This window comes from Enhydra lutris, unplaced genomic scaffold, assembly GCF_002288905.1.
Source record: "Enhydra lutris kenyoni isolate GAN:26980312 unplaced genomic scaffold, ASM228890v2 scaffoldscaffold14, whole genome shotgun sequence".
Lineage (NCBI taxonomy): Eukaryota > Metazoa > Chordata > Mammalia > Carnivora > Mustelidae > Enhydra > Enhydra lutris.
Window position 1 is genome coordinate 49,379,689 of NW_019154098.1, and position 20,116 is coordinate 49,399,804.

The window sequence follows — 20,116 nt, forward strand, 5'->3', positions numbered from 1 at the left end:
TTTTCTCCCAGAAAGAACCCATTTCCATTTACATTTCTATTTTTTTTCATTAACATACAATGTATTATTTGTCCTGGTGTAAAGGTCTGAGAATAATCAGGCTTACACATTTCACAGGCTCACCATAGCACATAACCTCCCCAATGTCCATAACACAGCCACCCCATCCCTACACCCCTACCCCCAGCAACCCTCAGTTTGTTTCATGAGATTAAGAGTCTCTTAGAGTTTCTCTCTCTGCTGATCACATCTTGTTTCATTCCCCCCCATAACCCCCTGCCCTGCCTCTCAAATTCCTCATATCAGAGAAATCGTATGATAATTGTCTTCCTCTGATTGACTTATTTCACTTAGCATAATACCCTCTAATTCTATCCACATTGTTGTAAATGGCAAGATTTTGTTTCTCTTGATGGTTGCATAGTATTCCACTGTGTATGTGTATATGTATATGTGTTTGTGTGAATACACACACACACACACACACACAAATATATATATATATATCTTCTTTATCCATTCATCTGTTGATGGACATCTAGGTTCTTTCCATAGTTTGGCTACTGTAGACATTACTGCTTTAAATATTTGGGTGCACGTGCCCCTTTGGATCACTACATTTGTATATTTGGGGTAAATACCCAGTAGTACAATTGCTGGGTCATAGGGTAGCTCTATTTTCAACTTTTTGAGGAAACTCCATACTGTTTTCCAGAGTGGCTGCACCAGCTTGCATTCCCACTAGCAGTGAAGGAGAGTTCCCCTTTCTCTGCATCCTTACCAACATCTGTCATTTCCTAACTTGTTAATTTTAGCCATTCTGACTGGTGTGAGGTGGTATCTCATCATGGTTTTGATTTGTATTTCTCTGATGCCAAGTAATGTTAAGCACTTTTTCATGTGTCTGTGAGCCATTTGGATGTCTTCTTTGCAGAAATGTCTGTTCGTGTCCTCTGCCCATTTCTTGATTGGATTATTTGTTCTTTGGATGTTGAGTTTAATAAGTTCTTTATAGGTTTTGAATACTAGCTCTTTATCTGTCATTTGCGAATATCTTTTCCCATTCTGTCAGTTGTCTTTGGTTTTGTTGACTGTATCTTTTGCTGTGCAAAAGCTTTTGATCTTGATTAAGTCTCAGTACTTCATTTTTGTTCTTGCTTCCCTTGCCTTTGGTGATGTTTCTAGGAAGAAGTGCTGTGGCTGAGGTCAAACAGATTGCTGCCTGTGCTCTCCTCAAAGATTTTGGGTTTTATTTCTTCTCACATTGAGGTCTTTCATCTATTTTGAGTCTATTTTTGTGTATGGTCTAAGGAAATGGCCCAGTTTCATTCTTCAGCATGTAGCTGTCCAATTTTTCCAACACCACTTGTTGAAAAGACTTTACCATTGGATAGTCTTTCCTGCTTTGTTAAAGACTAGTTGACCATAGAGTTGAGGGTCCATTTCTGGGGTCTCTATTCTGTTTTATTGATCTGTGTGTCTGTTTTTGTGCCAGTACCATACTGTCTTGATGATGACAGCTTTGTAATAGAGCTTGAAATCAGGAATTGTGATGCCACCAACTTTGGCTTTTGTTTTCAACATTCCTCTGGCTATTCAGGGTCTTTTCTGGTTGCGTATAAATTTTAGGATTATTTGTTCCATTTCTTTGAAAAAAATGGATGGTATTTTGATAGGAATTGCATTAAATGTATAGATTGCTTTAGGCACCATAGACATTTTCAGAATATTTGTTCTTCCAATCCATGAGCATGGAACGTTTTTCTATTTCTTTGTGTCTTCCTCAATTTCTTTCATGAGTACTTTATAGTTTTCTGTGTACAGATTCTTTGCCTCTGTGGTTAGGTTTATTCCTAGGTATCTTATGGTTGGGGATGTAATTTTAAATAGGATTGACTCCTTCATTTCTCTTTCTTCTGTCTTGCTGTTGCTGTATAGAAATGCAACTGATATCTGTGCATTGATTCTATATCCTGACACTTTACTGAATTCCTGTACAAGTTCTAGCAGATTTAGAATGGAGTCTTTTGGGTTTTCCACATAAAGTATCATATCATCTACAAAGAGTGAGAGTCTGACTTCTTTTTGCTGATTCCGATGCCTTTTATTTCTTTTTGTTGTCTGATTGCTGAGGCTAGGACTCCTAGTAATGTTGAATAACAGTGGAGATACTGGACATCCCTGCCATGTTCTTGACCTTAGGAGAAAAGCTCTGTGTTTTTCCCCATTGGAATGATATTTGCTGTGGGTTTTTCATAGATGGCTTTGATGATATTGAGGTATGTACCCTCAATGCCTACACTGTGAAGAGTTTTGATCAAGAAAGGATGCTGTACTTTGTCAAATGCTTTTCCAGCATCTATTGAGAGTATCAGATGGTTCTTGTTTTTTCTTTTGTTAATGTATTGTATCACATTGATTGATTTGTGGATGTTGAACCAAACTTGCAGCCCTGGAATAAATCCAACTTGGTCATGGTGAATAATCCTTTTAATGTACTGTTGGATCCTTATTGGCTAGTATTTTGGTGAGAATTTTCGCATCTGTGTTCATCAAGGATATTGGTCTGTAATTCTCTTTTTTGATGAGGTCTTTGTCTGGTTTTGGACAAAACCATTTTATGCTGGCCTCATAAAATGAGTTTTGGAAGTTTTCCTTCCATTTCTATTTTTTGGAACAGTTCCAGGAGAACAGGTATTAATTCTTCTTTAAATGTTTGGTAGAATTCCCCTGGGAAGCCGTCTGACCCTAGGCTCTTGTTTGTTGGGAGATTTTTGATGACTGCTTCAATCTTACTGGTTATGGGTCTGTTCAGGTTTTCTATTTCTTCCTGGTTCAGTTGTGGTAGTTTATATGTCTCTAGTAATGCATCCATTTCTTCCAGATCAAACTTGCTGACGTATAGTTGCTCATAATACGTTCTTATAATTGTATTTCTTTGATGTTGGTTGTGATCTCTCTTCTTTCATTCATGATTTTATTTATTTGGGTCCTTTCTCTTTTCTTTTTGATAAATCTGGCCAGGGGTTTATCAATCTCATTAATTCTTTCAAAGAACCAGCTCCTAGATTCATTGATTTGTTCTACTGATTTTTTGGATTCTATATCATTGATTTATGCTCTGATCTTTATTATTTCTTTTCTCCTTCCAGGTTTAGGCTTTCTTTGCTGTTCTTTCTCCAGCTCCTTTAGGTGTGGGGTTAGGTTGTGTACTTGAGACCTTTCTTGTTTCTTGAGAAAGGCTTGTATTTCTATATACCTTCCTCTCAGAACTGCCTTTGCTGTGACCCAAAGATTTTGAACAGTTGTGTTTTCATTCTCATTTGTCTCCATGAATTTTTTTAATTCTTCTTTTATTTCCTGGTTCACCCATTCATTCTTTAGTAGGGTGCTCTTTAGCATCCATGTATTTGAGTTCTTTCCATCTTTCCTCTTGTGATTGAGTTCTAGTTTCAGAGCATTATGGTCTGAAAATACTCAGAGAATGATCCCAATTTTTTGGTACAAGTTGAGACCTGATTTGTGACCCAGGATGTGATATATTCTGGAGAATGTTCCATGTACACTAGAGAAGAATGTGTACTCTGTTGCTTTGGGATGGAATGTTCTAAATATATCTGTGATGTCCATCTGATCCAGTGTGTTATTTAAAGCCTTTATTTCCTTGTTGATCTTTTCTTAGATGGTCTGTCCATTTCAGTAAGGGGGATGTTAAAGTCCCCTACTATTATTGTAGTATTGTTGATGTGTTTCTTTGATTTTGTGATTAACTGGTTTATATAATTGGCTGCTCCCATGTTAGGGGCATAGATATTTAAAGTATCAAGTATTAAGTATTTAAAGGGTCTGTCCAACAAGAGGATCTAACAATTTAGTGTCCTTCCTCATCTCTTATTATGGTCTTTGGCTTAAAACCTAACTTATCTGATATAAGAATTGCCACCCCAGCTTTCTTTTGATGTCCATTAGCATGGTAAATAATTTTCCACCCCCTCACTTTAAATCTGTAGGTGTCTTTGGGTCTAAAATGAGTTTCTTGTAGACAGTATATCAATGGGTCTTGTTTTTTGTTTTTTGTTTTTTTTTTAATCCATTCTGATACCTGTGTTTTTTTATTAGGGCATTTGGCCCATTTATATTCAGGGTAACTATTGAAAGATATGAATTTAGTGCTACCGTATTGCCTGTAAGGTGACTATTACTGTATATTGTCTCTGTTCTGTTCTGGTTTGTTACTTTTAGGCTCTGTCTTTGTTTAGAGGACCTCTTTCAATATTTCCTGTAGGGCTGGTTTGGTGTTTGCAAATTCTTTCAGTTTTCATTTGTCCTGGAAGCTTGTTATCTCTCCTTTTATTTTCAGTGACAGCCTAGCTGGATATAGTATTCTTGACTGCATATTTATCTCATTTAGTGCTCTGAATATACCATGCCAGTCCCTTCTGGCCTTCCAGGTCTCTGTGGATAGGTCTGGTGACAGTCTAATATTTCTACCATTGTATGTTACAGACCTCTTGTCCCAAGCTGTATTCAGGATTTTCTCTTTGTCACTAAGACTTGTAAGTTATACTATTAGATGGTGGGGTGTGGACTTATTTTTATTGATTTTGAGGGGGCTTCTTTGTGCTTCCTGGATTTTGATTCTTGTCCCTTTGCCAAATTAGGGAAATTCTCTACTATAACTTGCTCCAATATACCTTCTGCCCCTCTCTCTCTTTCTTCTTCTTCTGGGATCCCAATTATTCTAATACTGTTTCATCTTATGATATCACTTATCTCTCGAATTCTCCCCTCTTGGTCCAGTAGTTGTTTATCTCTCTTTTTCTCAGTTTCTTTATTCTCTGTCATTTGGTCTTCTATATCACTAATTCTTTCTTCTGCCTCATTTATCCTAGCAGTAAGAGCCTCCATTTTTTATTGCATCTCATTAATAGCTTTTTTTTAATCTCAACTTGATTAGATTTTAGTTCTTTTATTTCTCCAGAAAGGGATTTTATTTCTCCAGAAAGGGATTCTCTAATATCATCCATGCTTTTTTTGAGCCCAGCTAGCACCTTGGTAATTGTCATTCTGAACTCTAGTTCTGACATATTACTAATGTCCATATTGATTAGGTCCCTAGCTGTCGGTGTTGTCTCTTGTTCTTTTTTTGTGGTGAGTTTTTCTGCCTTGTCCTTTTATCCAGATAAGAATAGATGAATGAGAGAACAAAATACTAAAAGGGTATCAACAACCCCAGAAAAATATACACTAACCAAATCAGAAGGGACCTGAAACTGGGGGGAGAAGAAGGAGGAAGAAAAAAAAGAAAAAAAAATATATATATATTAGACTGGTGAATAGATCAGATCCACACACTTGATTTTGAGTGTATTTTGGTCTGTTAGAAAAAACTACCTCCCAAAATTTTAAAGAAGGAAAAACATATATATACAAAAACAAGGGTAAACACGATGAAGGGATGGAATATGACTGTAAAGATAAAAATCAAAAAAGATTCTAAAAAAGGAATTAATAAGATAAGAAGGTTGAAAAAGAAAATAAAAAAAGAAGAGGAAAGAATGTGATCAGACTGGAGACTAGAACAAAGCCATGTGCTAGATTTAGGGTATATTTTGATCTATTAGAAGAAATTGTATCCCAAAATTTTAAAGGAAAATAAACAAAACCTGTATATATACAAAAAATAAGGTTAAATACAATGAAAGGATATGACTATACCAATGAAAATTTGAAAACATTTTTAAAAATGTATTGATAAGATAAAATAGTTAAAAAAACATTAAAATAGAAAAGAGGGAAATTTTTTTTAAATTAGGATAAGAAAAAAATAAAACTAAAAAAAATTTAACTTTGAAAGACTAAAGTATCATGGGGGAAAAAAGCCATGAATTCTATGTGGTTCTTTCTCCTAGCTCTGGAGTTCCACAGTTCTCATTGATCAGTTAACTTGGTCTTGGCTGGATGTTCTTGCTGATTTTGTGGGGGGAGAGGTTTGTTGCAGTGATTCTCAAATGTCTTTGCCCGAGGCAAGGGCCAGGCTAACTATTCTGCTTGGGTTCGCTCTCAGTAGCTTTTGTTCCCTGAACACTTTCCGTAGAGCTTTGGAGGACAGGAATGATAATGGCAGCCTCCAAATCTCCAGGCCCCGTAGGAGCCAAGAGCTCAGGGCCCCACTCCTCAATGTGCCCTCAGAGATAAGCAGTCAATCCCTCCCGATCTCTGGTCTCTGGCTGCACTCTGAGTTCACCCGGCCTGTGAACAAGTGTTTCTTTATGTGGTGCACGGCCCTGTTTGGAGTCTCCAAAGTCAGCAGATTCCTGCCACACACTCCCGTGCTGCTCCTCCCAGAGAAGATAGGAGGGGGTCTCCCTGGATCTGCCACTTGTGGGGTCCCTGCTCAAAGAGCAGTGGCTCAACTGTGCCTTGAATCGTGGTTTAAGGTAATCCCAAGATGAGAGCCCACTTCTTGGCTCCATCTCTGCAGCCAGCTTCTCCCCTCCAATACCTGGGAGCTCTGCCACACTCAGGCCTCCCTGGTCTTTTTGTGACCCTGTGGGTCTTGAACCACAAGGGTTCCACCTCCCATTTAGCCTCTGGAGTGACGTCCCTCAGTGGAGCAGACTTCTAAAAGTTTCGATTTTGTGCTCTGCTGCTCTCTCACTTGCCCAGGAGCTGTCCCCTTCCCCTGTAGTCTATCTCCCCATTGCTTCGGATTCACTTCTCTGCACGTCCTACCTTCCAGAAAGTGGTCGATTTTCTGTTCCTAGAATTGCTGCTCCTCTTCTCTTCTGTCTCCTGTTGAGTTTGTAGGTGTTCAGAATGGTTTGGTAACTATCTAGATGAATTTCTGGGACCTGAGGATATTTCAGTCTCTTACTCCTCTGCCATCTTGCTCCTCCTTTCACCCACTCTATATTTCTATTAAATTTTTTTTAAAAAGTTATCTTTTTCTAAAGCTAAATGAAGTAGAAAATAAGTAGGTGTGGAATCTTTCTAATTTTATTTTTGCAAAGGCAGTCTTAGTAGATTATACAAATTTGTTATTTTTTTAAGGAGAAAATAGGCTGAATAGTGATCCTACACCCCTACCTCATAAATTATACCAAATTAACTCTTGTGTTGCTTCTGAATCAGTTACATACATTCACAGAGTGTCACCTATGCACTCAGGCTGAATGCACAATGGAGAGAACATTTGAAGTATGTATGCCCAAAAGATGCTTAGGAGTCTACAGAGTGAGAAGGTAGAGGCTCCTGGCCAGGAGCCTTCACATGACTTATTATTACAAGTGTGAGAAATTATAGCCTGTTCACAGGATGAGAAGTTCTTTATGACCAGAGCATAGGGTGATAACCACAGACAAATCTAGAAAGGTCAGTTGAAGCCAGGCCCTGTAGTGTGGGCCCAATTCTATAAGCAAAGGAAGCTGGAAAGGAGGAAATTCACAGTGTACATTTCAGTTTTACAAAGACAAGAAATGGAACTACAATGAATAGACCAAAACATTCAAGGGTAACAAAGCATGACTGTCAACTGTCAAAAACATCCATATCTTGAATTCTTCCTGAAAAATGAATCTTCCATATCTTTAAAAGGCAGGCAGACAGGAAGAGAGAGAGAAAGAGACAGAGGAAAAAAAACAAAAACAGAAATCTGGCACCAAGATTGGAGGCTGACAAGCATGTTTTTTGCCTTCCCAATGTTCAAAATTAAGGGAAATAAAAGGTACTTGAAAATCACTTAACTTACAAAGATTTATTTTAAGTTTTCCTAAGGAATATTTTAGGTTTGTAGCTTAGGTCTTCAGTCAAAAATTTCACAAGGACTTTTCTCCATTTTGTAAATTTGAGAATGGATACAGACGTAATAGAATTTGTTTGCAGTGCAGAACCAGAGAATGATTCTATGCTAAATAACCTTGCTTCAGTTTTTTCAAAAGACATATATCTGTTCCTTTAATTTTGTATTATATTTAAATTTTGTTTAAACTGCAACTGTTCTCTCTCTAAAAAGTAAATGAATACATCTTAAAAAAAAAAAAAAAAGGAGGGGGAATGCCTGGGTGACTCAGTTAGTTGAGCAATTGAGCATCCAACTCTTGGTTTCTGCTGAGGTCATGATCTCATGGGTCATGGGATCAAGTCCTCAGTTGAGCTCCATGCTCAGCAGGGAAGCTGCTTGAGATTCTCCCCCTCTGTCTCCCTCTGACCCGCAGCTCGTGCACACACACACACACACTCTCTCTCTCTCTCTCTTTCTCTCTAAAAAATAAATGAATAAATCTTTATTAAAAATTAAAAAATAGGGGCACCTGGGTGGCTCAGTGGGTTGAGCCTCTGCCTTCAACTCAGGTCATGATCCCAGGGTCCTGGGATCGAGCCCCGCATTGAGCTCTCTGCTCAGCGGGAAGCCTGCTTCTGCCTCTCTCTCTCTGCCTGCCTCTCTGCCTGCTTGTGATCTCTGTCTATCAAGTAAATAAATAAAAATCTTTAAAAAAAAAATTAAAAAATAGGGGCGCCTGGGTGGCTCAGTTGGTTAGGCCACTGCCTTCAGCTCAGGTCATGATCCTAGAGTCCCAGGATCAAATCCCACATCGGGCTCCCTGCCCAGCAGGGAGTCTGCTTCTCCCACTGACCTCTCTCCTCTCATGCTCTCTCTCTCTCTCTCTAATAAATAATTTTATTAGAAAAATATTTTAAAATAAAATAAAAACTGCAAAAACACACTGTGCTTATATTCCTTTCCTTTTAGCCTTGTGAAGTTTGTTTATATATTAGTGGAGCAATGACTATTGTAATGCTTTAGCAAAAGTAATACAATGCTGGAATATCATAAATTATAATATGAACAATGTCCCATGAAAGTTGTCTACACTATACTTGATCCTTCAATCCTAATACTATCACCATAAACCTTGTTATACCCAATTCTTTTTTTTTTAAGATTTTATTTATTTATTTGATAGACAGAGATCACAAGTAGGCAGAGAGAGAAAGGAGGAAGCAGGCTCCCCGTCGAGCAGAGAGCCTGATGCGGAGCTCAATCGCAGGACCTGGGATCATGACCTGAGCCGAAGGTAGAGGCTTTAACCCACTGAGCCACCCAGGCACCTCGTTATACCCAATTCTTACATGACCTCTATGTTAGTCAGGATAGTCCGGAGAAATAGAATGAACCAATAAGATAGGCACATATATAGAGAGAAAGAAATATTTGTTTTAAGAAATTGGCTAATATAATTATCAGAGCTGGCATGTTCAAAACCTACAGGGCAAGCCTGCAGGCTGGCAACCCCAAGAAGAGTTAATGTTGCAGCTCAGATCCAAAGGCAGTGTGCAAACAATTCTTTCTTCCTCAGAGAACTTCTGGGGTTTTTTTTTCTCTTCAGGCCTTCAACTGATTTAATAAGGCCCACCCACATAATGGAGTGTTTCCACACTTTACTCAAAGTATAATAACTTAAATATTAACCTCATCTAAAAAATACCTTCACAATAACATTTAGACTTACGTTTGGCTAAATATCTAAGAAGGCTGTAGCCTAGCCAAGTTGACACAAAATTAACCATCACAGCCCCCAAGCACTGTCAGAGCTGTAGGGAATATAATTAAGTCAAAAGTAAGAAACCAAGCAATTGCTAATGCCAAATTTGAAAATTGATACATGCGTCTTCTCAAAAATAATAATAGCTGCTGTTTATTTTTATTCTCACTATGTACTACACTGTATTATCTGCTTCAATACATTCTCTCAATTAATTCTCACAGCAAACCTCTAACAAAAGTTTTATTAGTATCCCCATTTTACACAAAGTGCGAACTACTTACCTGACTGAGGCCATAGATCTCAAAGCCGTGGGACAGGGTTTGAGCACAGGCTTTTCTTACTCCACAGTCTATTAACTTAACCACTCTACAATGCTATTTTTCAGTTCCCCACCAGTCCTATCTGGATAAATGATAAGATGTTGAGGAACCAGAAAAGTTTTCCTAGGGTCAAAAAAACAATGCTAGCTCAAGGCCATTCTTTAGCAACTTTCATAGAATTAGTACTAGCACATCAGTTTCACACCCAGAAACCTAAATTCACACACACTTTGCTACTTTCTTACTAAGAAAAGACCCTCAATCTCATGTGTTTGTTTTTTCTGTCAAAGCAAGTAGAATTAGAATCATAGGATTTTACTAAAACTTTGCTTCAATCAATTGTGGTTAATTAGTAAGATTTGCTGCTTCTACATGGGGTTATCAGAGCTTCCAAAGAGCTTCAAGATGAATAGTTATATTATAACATTTTCTTTAAATTTTTCCACAAAAAATGGCTCTCTTCCTTGCAAACTGCACGTTGTTACAGCCCAAGCGCAAGTATTAAGCTAATAAGGAACAATTCATTTCTATAAAGTTGGGAAGCTTTCTCTACTTTCCGATGATCTATTATTTTGATTTCGATTTTTAAATATCGTTTATCAAATCAAGTGCTAGGGAAATCGCATTTTGCCTCTACAACTAAATTGCCAGAAATGGGAGAGAATTTAATAAAAGTTCTATTCCGCCACCTAGTGGCCAGAATCTTAAATCTCATCCTTTAGAAACAAAAAAAAGCTTAACAGTAGGAAATCAGGGATCTAGAGATACCGAAATGAGAGTGGAGGCACTACCAGACTGCCAAGGAAAGCACAATGTTTCTCACTATTTGCTGCTCTAGTAAAAATTCAGGACAGATCCAAAACAGGACACCTCACTGGGACCTGTGACTCATTGTGATTATGTGGCAAATGAAGCTTGAAAAGGTTTTGACTTCAGCGGTAGGAAAGAGGCAGGGTGGGGGTGACAAACTATGTGAGTGACAGACTGAGTCAGGAATGGAATGGAAATGACGTAATTATTTCTATTAGTCACACACAATCTCCCACTAGTAACACCCTAATCAGATGTGCCATCACATATTTTCTCTGAAGGGTTTCAAATCAGAGCATTACAGTAAGACTTAACTACATTTCATTTTTATTGACTTTATTTTTACCCTGGTGGTATCAGTAATAAGACACTGTTGCGAGAGTTTTTAAAGTATTTTGAACAATGAGTTTCTGACCCAGATGAACTCCATTCAGCGACACACCCTGAACAGTTACTCTGTCTAAAGTGTGAGGCACTCCAGATAGGACACCCACAGAGTCTCTGCTCTCCAGTGCCTCCCAATAAGGCAGAGAAATTCTAAATAATAATATTTAGTTTGGTTGTGTGATGATTATGTGACTCAAAACATATAAAGTGTTTATATCAACACCTGCCACATAGTAAATTCTGTATTTATTATTACCATATTACTAACTGGAAGATAAAACTGGTTCAATCACACGGGAATTTCTACACTGGTAAAATCAGGTCCTTCACGTGGCCCTGCTCAAACCTATTTTCAAGATGGATTAGATTCATCCACAGGTTGTGACTTCCCACTTCGACTGTGTGATACTGAAGCTCACAGAAAAATAGAATTATTGTCAGTTCTCAAGGAAATCTTGATGGAAAAGACTTTTACTAGTGTTTGCAAATAATGAGCATAGACTTGGGCTCAACATCACTTAGAACTCATTAAGTTATGGCATAGTAACATGGCAAATTATTTATCACATTTGACTTTGCTGCTCCCAATAGCTACCGTGACTGGAAAGTCAGTGGCATGGGCAACTGGATTCAGAATTCTCTGTTCTACACATATTACCCATCACTTCCTTAATAGGAATGGAGTTTAAGATGGGATAAGACACTTCCTTTTATAATAAGTAAGGGTAAATTGGGAAAATCCCTGAAGACTATCGTTTATACTTGAGGGACACCTGAAGTCACAATGAATTATGTTACCGGGACTATACAGAAATAAACATAGAACTGGAGAAATCCTACAGGTCTGAGAAGGTAGTCATTCCAAAAATAAATTTTACCGGCTTTTCAGTTGTGCTCAGAGCTTAGCCTTATTAAAAGAATTTTCTAAGTACAGGAAGCACCATCTAATTTATATGCTATGTTTTGAATTAAGTAAAAATAGAGGGGTACATGGATGGCTCAGTTGGCTGAGCTTCTGACTCTTGGTTTTGGCTCAGGTCATGATCTCATGGGCTGTGGAATGGAGACCCCCCCCAGCCCCCACATTAGGGGTCTGCACTCCGGAAGGAGTCTGCTTGGGATTCTCTCTCTCTGCCACTCCTCCAGCTCTCATGCACTCTCTTTCTCTCTAAAATGAATAAATAAATCTCTAAAAATAATAAAATAAAAATAAAATTTCTCTATTTCTTTTCAAATCACCAGAATCTTTATTCAAATCTGTAATATACATTTATATAACACTGAATTTCCCGTTTTTGAAAACGGAATAATATCTAACAACTTCATTTTATACATCACCACATATTTACCTAGTGCCTAGCGTGCCCCAAACAGTGGTGAGACATTGAGGGTACAGAAGTGAGTAATACACAGGTCTTACCCTCAGTTGCTCCAAATGTAGATTTAGAAGACAAAAACAACACGTACACTTTGGTGATTCTCTTTCTCTGACATCTATTGCATGTGTGACCTTAGGGAAGTAGTCAATAGACCTCCTGAGCTTCCATACCCTCATCTAAAAACCAGGAGTGATAATATAGTAATTAATGCCAGGCATCACAGGAAGGTTAAAAGAATAAAACAGGTAAAGATAAGAAAATAGCAAAATTTAATACAAATATTATTAATATGATGTTACTGTTGATACTAGTGCAGGTACTCTCACTTTATTTTTTAAAAGGACATTTATGAAACAATGACTGAGCTCTGACCTTCTGTAAATCAGAAAATTTCCTAATGGCCTCTATAAAAGAAATGGAGCTGCATTACAAAGTAAAAACACTAGCCCTGGGATGTAATTCTTTTTAATCACACAATAGTGGAACAAAGTGTATCTCAAGAAAATAATCATTTCTGAGGGGTAGGGGGTGGAGATAATTGTTGTCAGACACAAACTATAACAACTTCATAATGCAAATGGCATTCACTAAGCCTAAGTACAGATGAGAAGGACCTAGTTCTCCATCACAGCTGCCCCAAGGCCAATGGCACCTGTCCATAAAACAATTAGGGGACAGAATCACTTAATTGGTAAAACTTAAACTATAAGTTTTTATTACATACAGCTGCTATGTGCCATTTACATAAATTGATACACAGTCTATGCAAATGTGTTAATAAAAATTCATATTTATAACAGTTCAGATGTTTTTCTCTGAGGAAATCCAAGCTATAAGCTAAAAGTTATTCATGTAGGCACTTGCACATTTCTACTGAGGAAAGCAGTAATTGTTTGCTTATCTATTTTAGAGCTCCTCTGCTAGTTTGGTCTAACACTTCCATGGATTGGGTTTCCTTTATTAGTGCTTTCTGCCAGTGAGCTAACCTGAAGGTAGAAGAGAAAAGATGAAATGTGTTCTTCCTCAAATGGCATTCTGTTCCTACAAACAATCTTGAGATATGTGTTTTACTTCATTTTCATTAAAATTAATAAAAGTCAAGCTGACATCTCATCAGTTCTTCTCTCCAGTTCTAGTCTCCCACCTTCCCCAGAAGGGACCACAAAGATGATTTCAAGGGTATCCTTCCAGTCCTCATTTTTATAATTTTACTTTATATCTATACAAACATCAATGACTATTTTGTGTAGTGTATTGTGTATTTCATAGCTAGAGTCATATTGATTGTATTCTACATCTTGCTTTTGTGTGCAGCTCAATTTTTTGTTGAGTTCAATCATATCTATATACAAAGAAAGGTCTGATTTATTTATTTTAACCACTCTATGGTATTCCAACCTACAATTACTCAACATTTTTATCTGTCCACAGATTGACATTATGTTGTTTCCAATTTTTTCAGTACTAAAAACAGTACTGCCACACACATTTCTGTGTATTTATAGGACAAGAATTGTGCTCATAGGAAAACATTTAAAATCATTAATAACTCCTATGAGTACAATTTAATACAGTTGGGAATTTTCATCAAAGTTCATTGTGATAGGAATTGTTCAAGGAATGAAAAGTTTATTTCGGCCTACAAATTATAACTAGGATTGTAAAAATTAATGCCAAAAAAATCAAATTGCACAAATGTAAGTAGGTTTTTTCAGTCTTCTGTTTCTGATTATTTACAGTGTTATTCTTCTCCATGGATATGAGTGATTGAGAATTAGTTTCATCACAGTGATATTTCAAATGTGTTTATGCTTAAGAACTTCCAAGTATATTTCTAATGAATTTTCTCTAAAACATCAAGAACATGAACTTGCTTTAGTGAGGGAGATCCTACGATAAATCCAAAGTTTGTTTGTGTTTTTTTAAGAGTTCTGAGTGATCAGAACACCAATTTCCAAAATGAAATTACTCCAAACCATTACAGCTTTAAGAGAAATCAGGAACTGGAATATTAGCCATCAGAAAGAGGGAACATTTACCATTTACATCAACATGGATGGAACTGGAGGTTATTATGCTGAGCAAAATTTGTCAGTCAGAGAAAGACAATTATCATATGATTTCACTTATATGTGAAATATTAGAAACAGGGCAGAGGACCATAGGGGAAGGGAGGGAAAACTGAATGGGAAGTCATCAGAGAGGGAGAAAAACCAGGAGAGACTCTTAACTACAGGTAAAAAACTGAGGGTTGCTGGAGAGGAGGTGGGTGGGGGGATGGGGGAATTCGGTGACAGGCATTAAGGAGGGCACGTGATGTGATAAGCAATGGGTGTTTTACGCAACTCATAAATTACTGAACACTACATTCTGAAACTAATCATGTACTATAAGTTGGCTAATTGAATTTAAATTTAAATAAAGAAAAGAAAAGAAATCAGGTACATGATGGGGTGCCTGGGTGGCTCAGCCAGTTAAGCATGCCACTCCTGATTTTGGCTAGGATCATGACCTCAAGGTTGTGAGACTGAGCCCCAAATCCAGCTCTGCCCTCAGCCCAGGTGTCTTCTTGTTCATTCTCACTCTCTCTCTCTCTCTACCCCCATCTCTAAAATAAATAAATAAGATCAAAAAGAAAGAAAAGAAAAGAAAAAGAAATCAGGCACATGAGCTATATATTTATAGAATTTTTACTAAAAACAAACTAACCACAATTTTTAGAAAGAAATTAATGTTTGTCATTTTCTTTAGCAAATATGATAACCTATGAGACACAGTAAGAATAAAACAGATATAAATAAAAATTATATACCTTGCACAAAACAAATACATAACAAGGAAAGAAAAGGTAAATTTTCCTTCACCTCTAAAAGGATCTTTCTGTGTTTTTGCAAATACAAATCATACCATCTTCAACAAATTCAAATTGTGTTATCCACATGAGCAAATTCTTGGTCCTTTCCCCTCTCTCCTGTCCCCACTCCCAGGAAGTAGTAACTGCTCCACCTCTTAAAAGTTTTATGGATATTTAACTGGAATGTCTTATGACGTGATTCACTTCTACCATCAATTACAGCTTTTCTGTTGACTTAAAATATCATCCCAAGTAGCTTACTTTCTTTCATCTTTCATAGCTCCAAGGGCATGTACAAAGGCTTGCTCATAACAACCTTTCATCAATATTGGTTGGGCTGTATTAAGAAGGTATTCCTGTCACCCTTGGCCTTTTTTTTTTCTATCCTGGATAACCAAAAGCTATATTTTCTCACATAAATTTTTAAAATTCTGACTTTAAGTTCATTTGAGTGCTCCTTACCAATGGCTACATGAAGATACTTCAATCATAAATTATTAACGTTCCTTATCAGTCAAACAGCCCTGAAGTCTAAATTTCAGATGGATCTAGGTCAAGTGTTTGCTACTGAAATCATTACGGAAAACTGGTGATTGCCGAAAGAATGATTATCCAATCCACAAATTGGGAGCGTGCCCTTTACATCTCCTCCTCCTTCCTCTGCTCCTGACTATGATTAGTTCTCCACAAAATAATAATTCCCCTAAGGGATGGGAAGGACCAACCACAAAAGGAAAGCGGCTACATGCTAGCAGTTCTGAGAGAAAAAAATTAAAATATTTGGTGAAAGCAAAAGATTCCAAACCACTATATAAAGTAACATTTTTGAAGCATCTATCAATTTTTCTTTAGCCTATCATAGAGATAAATTATAATTCTTTGTTTTCAACACAAATATACATGCCTATTCTAACAAATCAAATGTGTCTCTTACACTATTAAAGTGGATATGAACTCATTCACTCAACAGATATTGCTGTTGTATCCATTATGTACAGTTACTCTGCCTTTAAGAAGATAAATAAGTTGGGGGGCGCCTGGGTGGCTCAGTGGCTTAAGGCCTCTGCCTTCAGCTCGGGTCATGATCTCGGGGTCCTGGGATCAAGCCCCACATGGGGTTCTCTGCTCGGCAGGGAGCCTGTTTCCCCCTCTCTCTCTGCCTGCCTCTCTGCCTACTTGTGATCTCTGTCAAATAAATAAATAAAATCTTTAAAAAAAAAAAAGTAGATAAATAAGTTGGTAAAGAAAGACAAACAAGTTTGGAAAGTTAAATAATAATATCAACTGTATGAAAGATGTTATGATAAAGAAAAATGTTCAGATTTTTATTTTACTCTAGGTCAGTCTTAATACTAATAATTATTATCACTATTATGTTATCATAAGCATTAATAGCAATCATTAATTAAACATTATATTAAGTTTTACATGAGTAAAATTTTTACCATTATGAAATGTATACTTTTAACTCCCACTTAACAGATTAGAAAATGTTCTGTAGTAATAGATAGTGGAGACAGGATTAAAACCCAAATCTGGGGCACCTGGGTGGCTCGGTTGGTTGAGCCTCTGCTTTTGGCTCAGGTCATGATCCCAGAGTCCTGGAATCAAGTCCCACATTAGGCTCCCAGCTCCACGGGGAGTCTGCTTCTCCCTCTGACCTTCTCCCCTTTCATGCTCTCTCTCACTGTCTCTCTCTCTAATAAATAAGTAAATAAAATCTTTTAAAAAAAAAAATCTGACCAGGTTCCAAAGTCTTGCATTCACACTATAGGTTTGTTTGGGTTTCTTCCTAAATTTTGGGTCAAAACAAGTCCATATCCATTGGCAATTAATATTTTAGTATTAACACAGACTTTTTTTTTTTTTATAAACATATTTTTATCCCCAGGGGTACAGGTCTGTGAATCACCAGGTTTACACACTTCACAGCACTCACCATAGCACATACCCTCCCCAATTAACACAGACTTTTATTACTACTTATTTTCATGTCATTTTAAAATTATTTGGAATGTTGTCTTTGTAGCTGTATAAAAATTATTTTTCTCTTTGTTATTTTTTTTTCTTTAGGGTTGTGATACACAGATGATTTATGACATGTTGCTAAGATTGAAATCCATTGTTTATTTACCTGGTGACTTTGTCTGCAAAAAGGTGAGTGCATGCTATCTTTTGAATGCACAACTAGTAAATAAACACATTTAAGTTCAGATATAGGTCAAGAACATACTTTAAACAGAATTTCCAGGGTGAATCCCATAGTATAGAAATAATTATGACATAGCGTTTTATAAAAGAATAATCTACTCTAAGTTCAAACTGGAACAAGACAATATGGATTTCATTACCTATAGGATATAAGTGTGGGAAGTCTGAAAAGTTGCTTTTTATAAATGTAAATCATCAATTATCACACCCCATTAATGCCAAATATTTAAAGTGGAGAAAAAAGTTACAGAAGTGAAAGGTGGTTCTGCCCTTTTTATATCTTCAGCAAGCTATCAGTTACCTCGATTTAGCTCACCCAATTAGTGGATAATTAATGCCACATTCTTTCCAATTTTACTGTAATTTTTATGATTACAAAAGTAATACATGCTCATTATTTTTAAAATGGAAAACACATAAAAAGCATAAAGACAAAAATTCCACCACCCAGAAATAATCACTACTCATATATTGCAATCTATCTTTTATACTGACTGATGGATAGATAACTTGTTTTATAAAACTGACATACTGTATTTATTTTTTATCATATAACTATATATCATAGTTACATTTTATTTACTATTCAGTTATCTTCTACCACCTTATTTTTAAAGTTGCATAATATTATAATCTATAAATCAATTTTCAAATGTTTGCTATTATAAAATAACTCTACAATGAATATTTTTGCACATCTCTGATGTCTAACTTAAGGGAGGAGAGAAGGAATGCTGACTTTGGGTTTTATATCTTGGGAATCTAAATCAGTAGTGAAGTCAATAATCAGAATAAAAAGGGACACCTGGGTGGCTCAGTCAGTTAAGCATCTGCCTTCAGCTCAGGTCATGATCCCAGAGTCCTGGGATTGAGTCCAACATAGGGCTCCTTGCTCAGCAGGGAGCCTGCTTCTCCCTCTGCCTGCTGCTCCCTCTGTTTGTATTCCTCTCTCTCTCTCTGACAAATAAATAAAATCTAAATAAAAATAAAAGTAAAAGATAAAAAATAATAATAATCAGAATAAAAATTAGAGGAAGATGAGCAATTTAAAGAAAGAGAAATGATCCAAAACCCTGGAGAGTTCACAAGCAAGTAATAGCACCTATATCATTCCAAAATAATGTGTTAGGTGCTATGATAGACATAAACCCAAACTGTTAAAGGACACAGAGTAAGGACACTTGTCCCACTGGGGTACTAGCAAGACTTCCTGGAGAAGATGGTATTCAAGGCAAGTCTTAAAGAATGAATTTACATGGGGTCACTTGGGTGGCTCAGTCAGTTAAATGTCCAACTCTTGATCTCAGCTGAGGTCTTGATCTCAAGTTCGTTGGTTCAAGCCCCATATTGTGCTGGGCATGGGGCTACTTTAAAAAAAGAAAAAGAGTCAAAAAAATGAATTTACATGAACAAAGAAAAAGAAGAAGCTGGCATTTCAGATAGAGGAAAGAATTAGCATGAGCTAAGGCAGAGGGAAACTCCCTGCAGAGGAAGTTCAGAAAACTACAGTAAGTCCAAAGTTAGAACATTCTAGTATTATTTATTTTAAAAAGTCAATATTTTTGAGTACTATGTCCAGACACTGTGTTGAGTACTGGGTATAATCAGCAGTGAGCAAAAAAAAAAAACATGATTCTTGTCCTCCAAGGGCTTACAATCTAGTTCAAGGGTATTCAATTCACAGTGTACATCAGAATCACCTGAAATTAGAAGCCTGGACTGCATCCCCAGCAATTCAGTGGGTTAGGGTGGAGCTCACATATCAAGATTTTTTAAAAGCTCCCAGACAATCTAAAATGCAGCCAAAGTTGAGACTCACTGGCCTGATGGAAGAGATAAATAATAAACAAATGAAGTTAAATAAATACATAAACTCCAAAATATGCTAACTTCTATAAAAATGGAATTCGCTAGGGATGCGTGTGGTGCAACAGCACTTATTTAGATTTGAGGGTTGAGAAAGGGGAAGGTTGTCAGCCATGACCTTTATAAAATATAAAGTGAAATATTTCTTTAATAATAAGGTGGAGAGGACAGCATTTTAGATGAAGGCTTGGAGCCATGAAGTAGGACAGAGCTTGGCATATTTACTGAATCGAAGTAAGTGATCAACTGGAATGATGGTGTAAAACAAAGTTAAGAGTAGAAGATATTTCAAGGCATCTGGGTAGAGATACCTGGTGCACAGATAGAAAGAAATTAGTCTAGTTTGTGAGAGAGGATAGAACTAGAGGTAAATCTTGGGAACAAACATATGGAAACCAACTTCATTAGAAGCTTAAGAAAGATAAAAGAAGAGGGCCAAGGCCTATAACTTTGGAAAATACCATTATTTATGGAGGAGGTCAAGGAAGAAGAATCAAAGGAGGAGCTATCAGAGGTAGAGGAGGAAAAATGGAGGAGAGATTTTGACATAATAGAAACCAAGAATATGCAATCCCAAACAAATTAGTCCAAGTTAAAAGCAGGCAGGTTGGTGATATGAAATCATTTTCACTGAAATGGGAAGTACAAACCACAGCTCATTTTAAAGACCCCTTTAGGGCAGTGTTAGATTTGAAATGACATGGCCTTAATGCACCAAAATGGCCTTTCAATTTGTTCCAG

At 36.9% G+C, this 20,116-nt stretch overlaps 1 protein-coding gene across 1 annotated transcript in view; it reads left to right on the forward strand.

Moving 5' to 3' along the window:
- LOC111146742 (cyclic nucleotide gated channel beta 3) overlaps positions 1-20,116 on the forward strand; it is a 143,476-nt gene that overhangs the window by 96,547 nt on the left and 26,813 nt on the right. Inside the window, 1 exon segment of the mRNA XM_022502417.1 lies at positions 17,372-17,455. Within this exon segment, the coding sequence (XP_022358125.1) occupies positions 17,372-17,455 (84 nt within the window).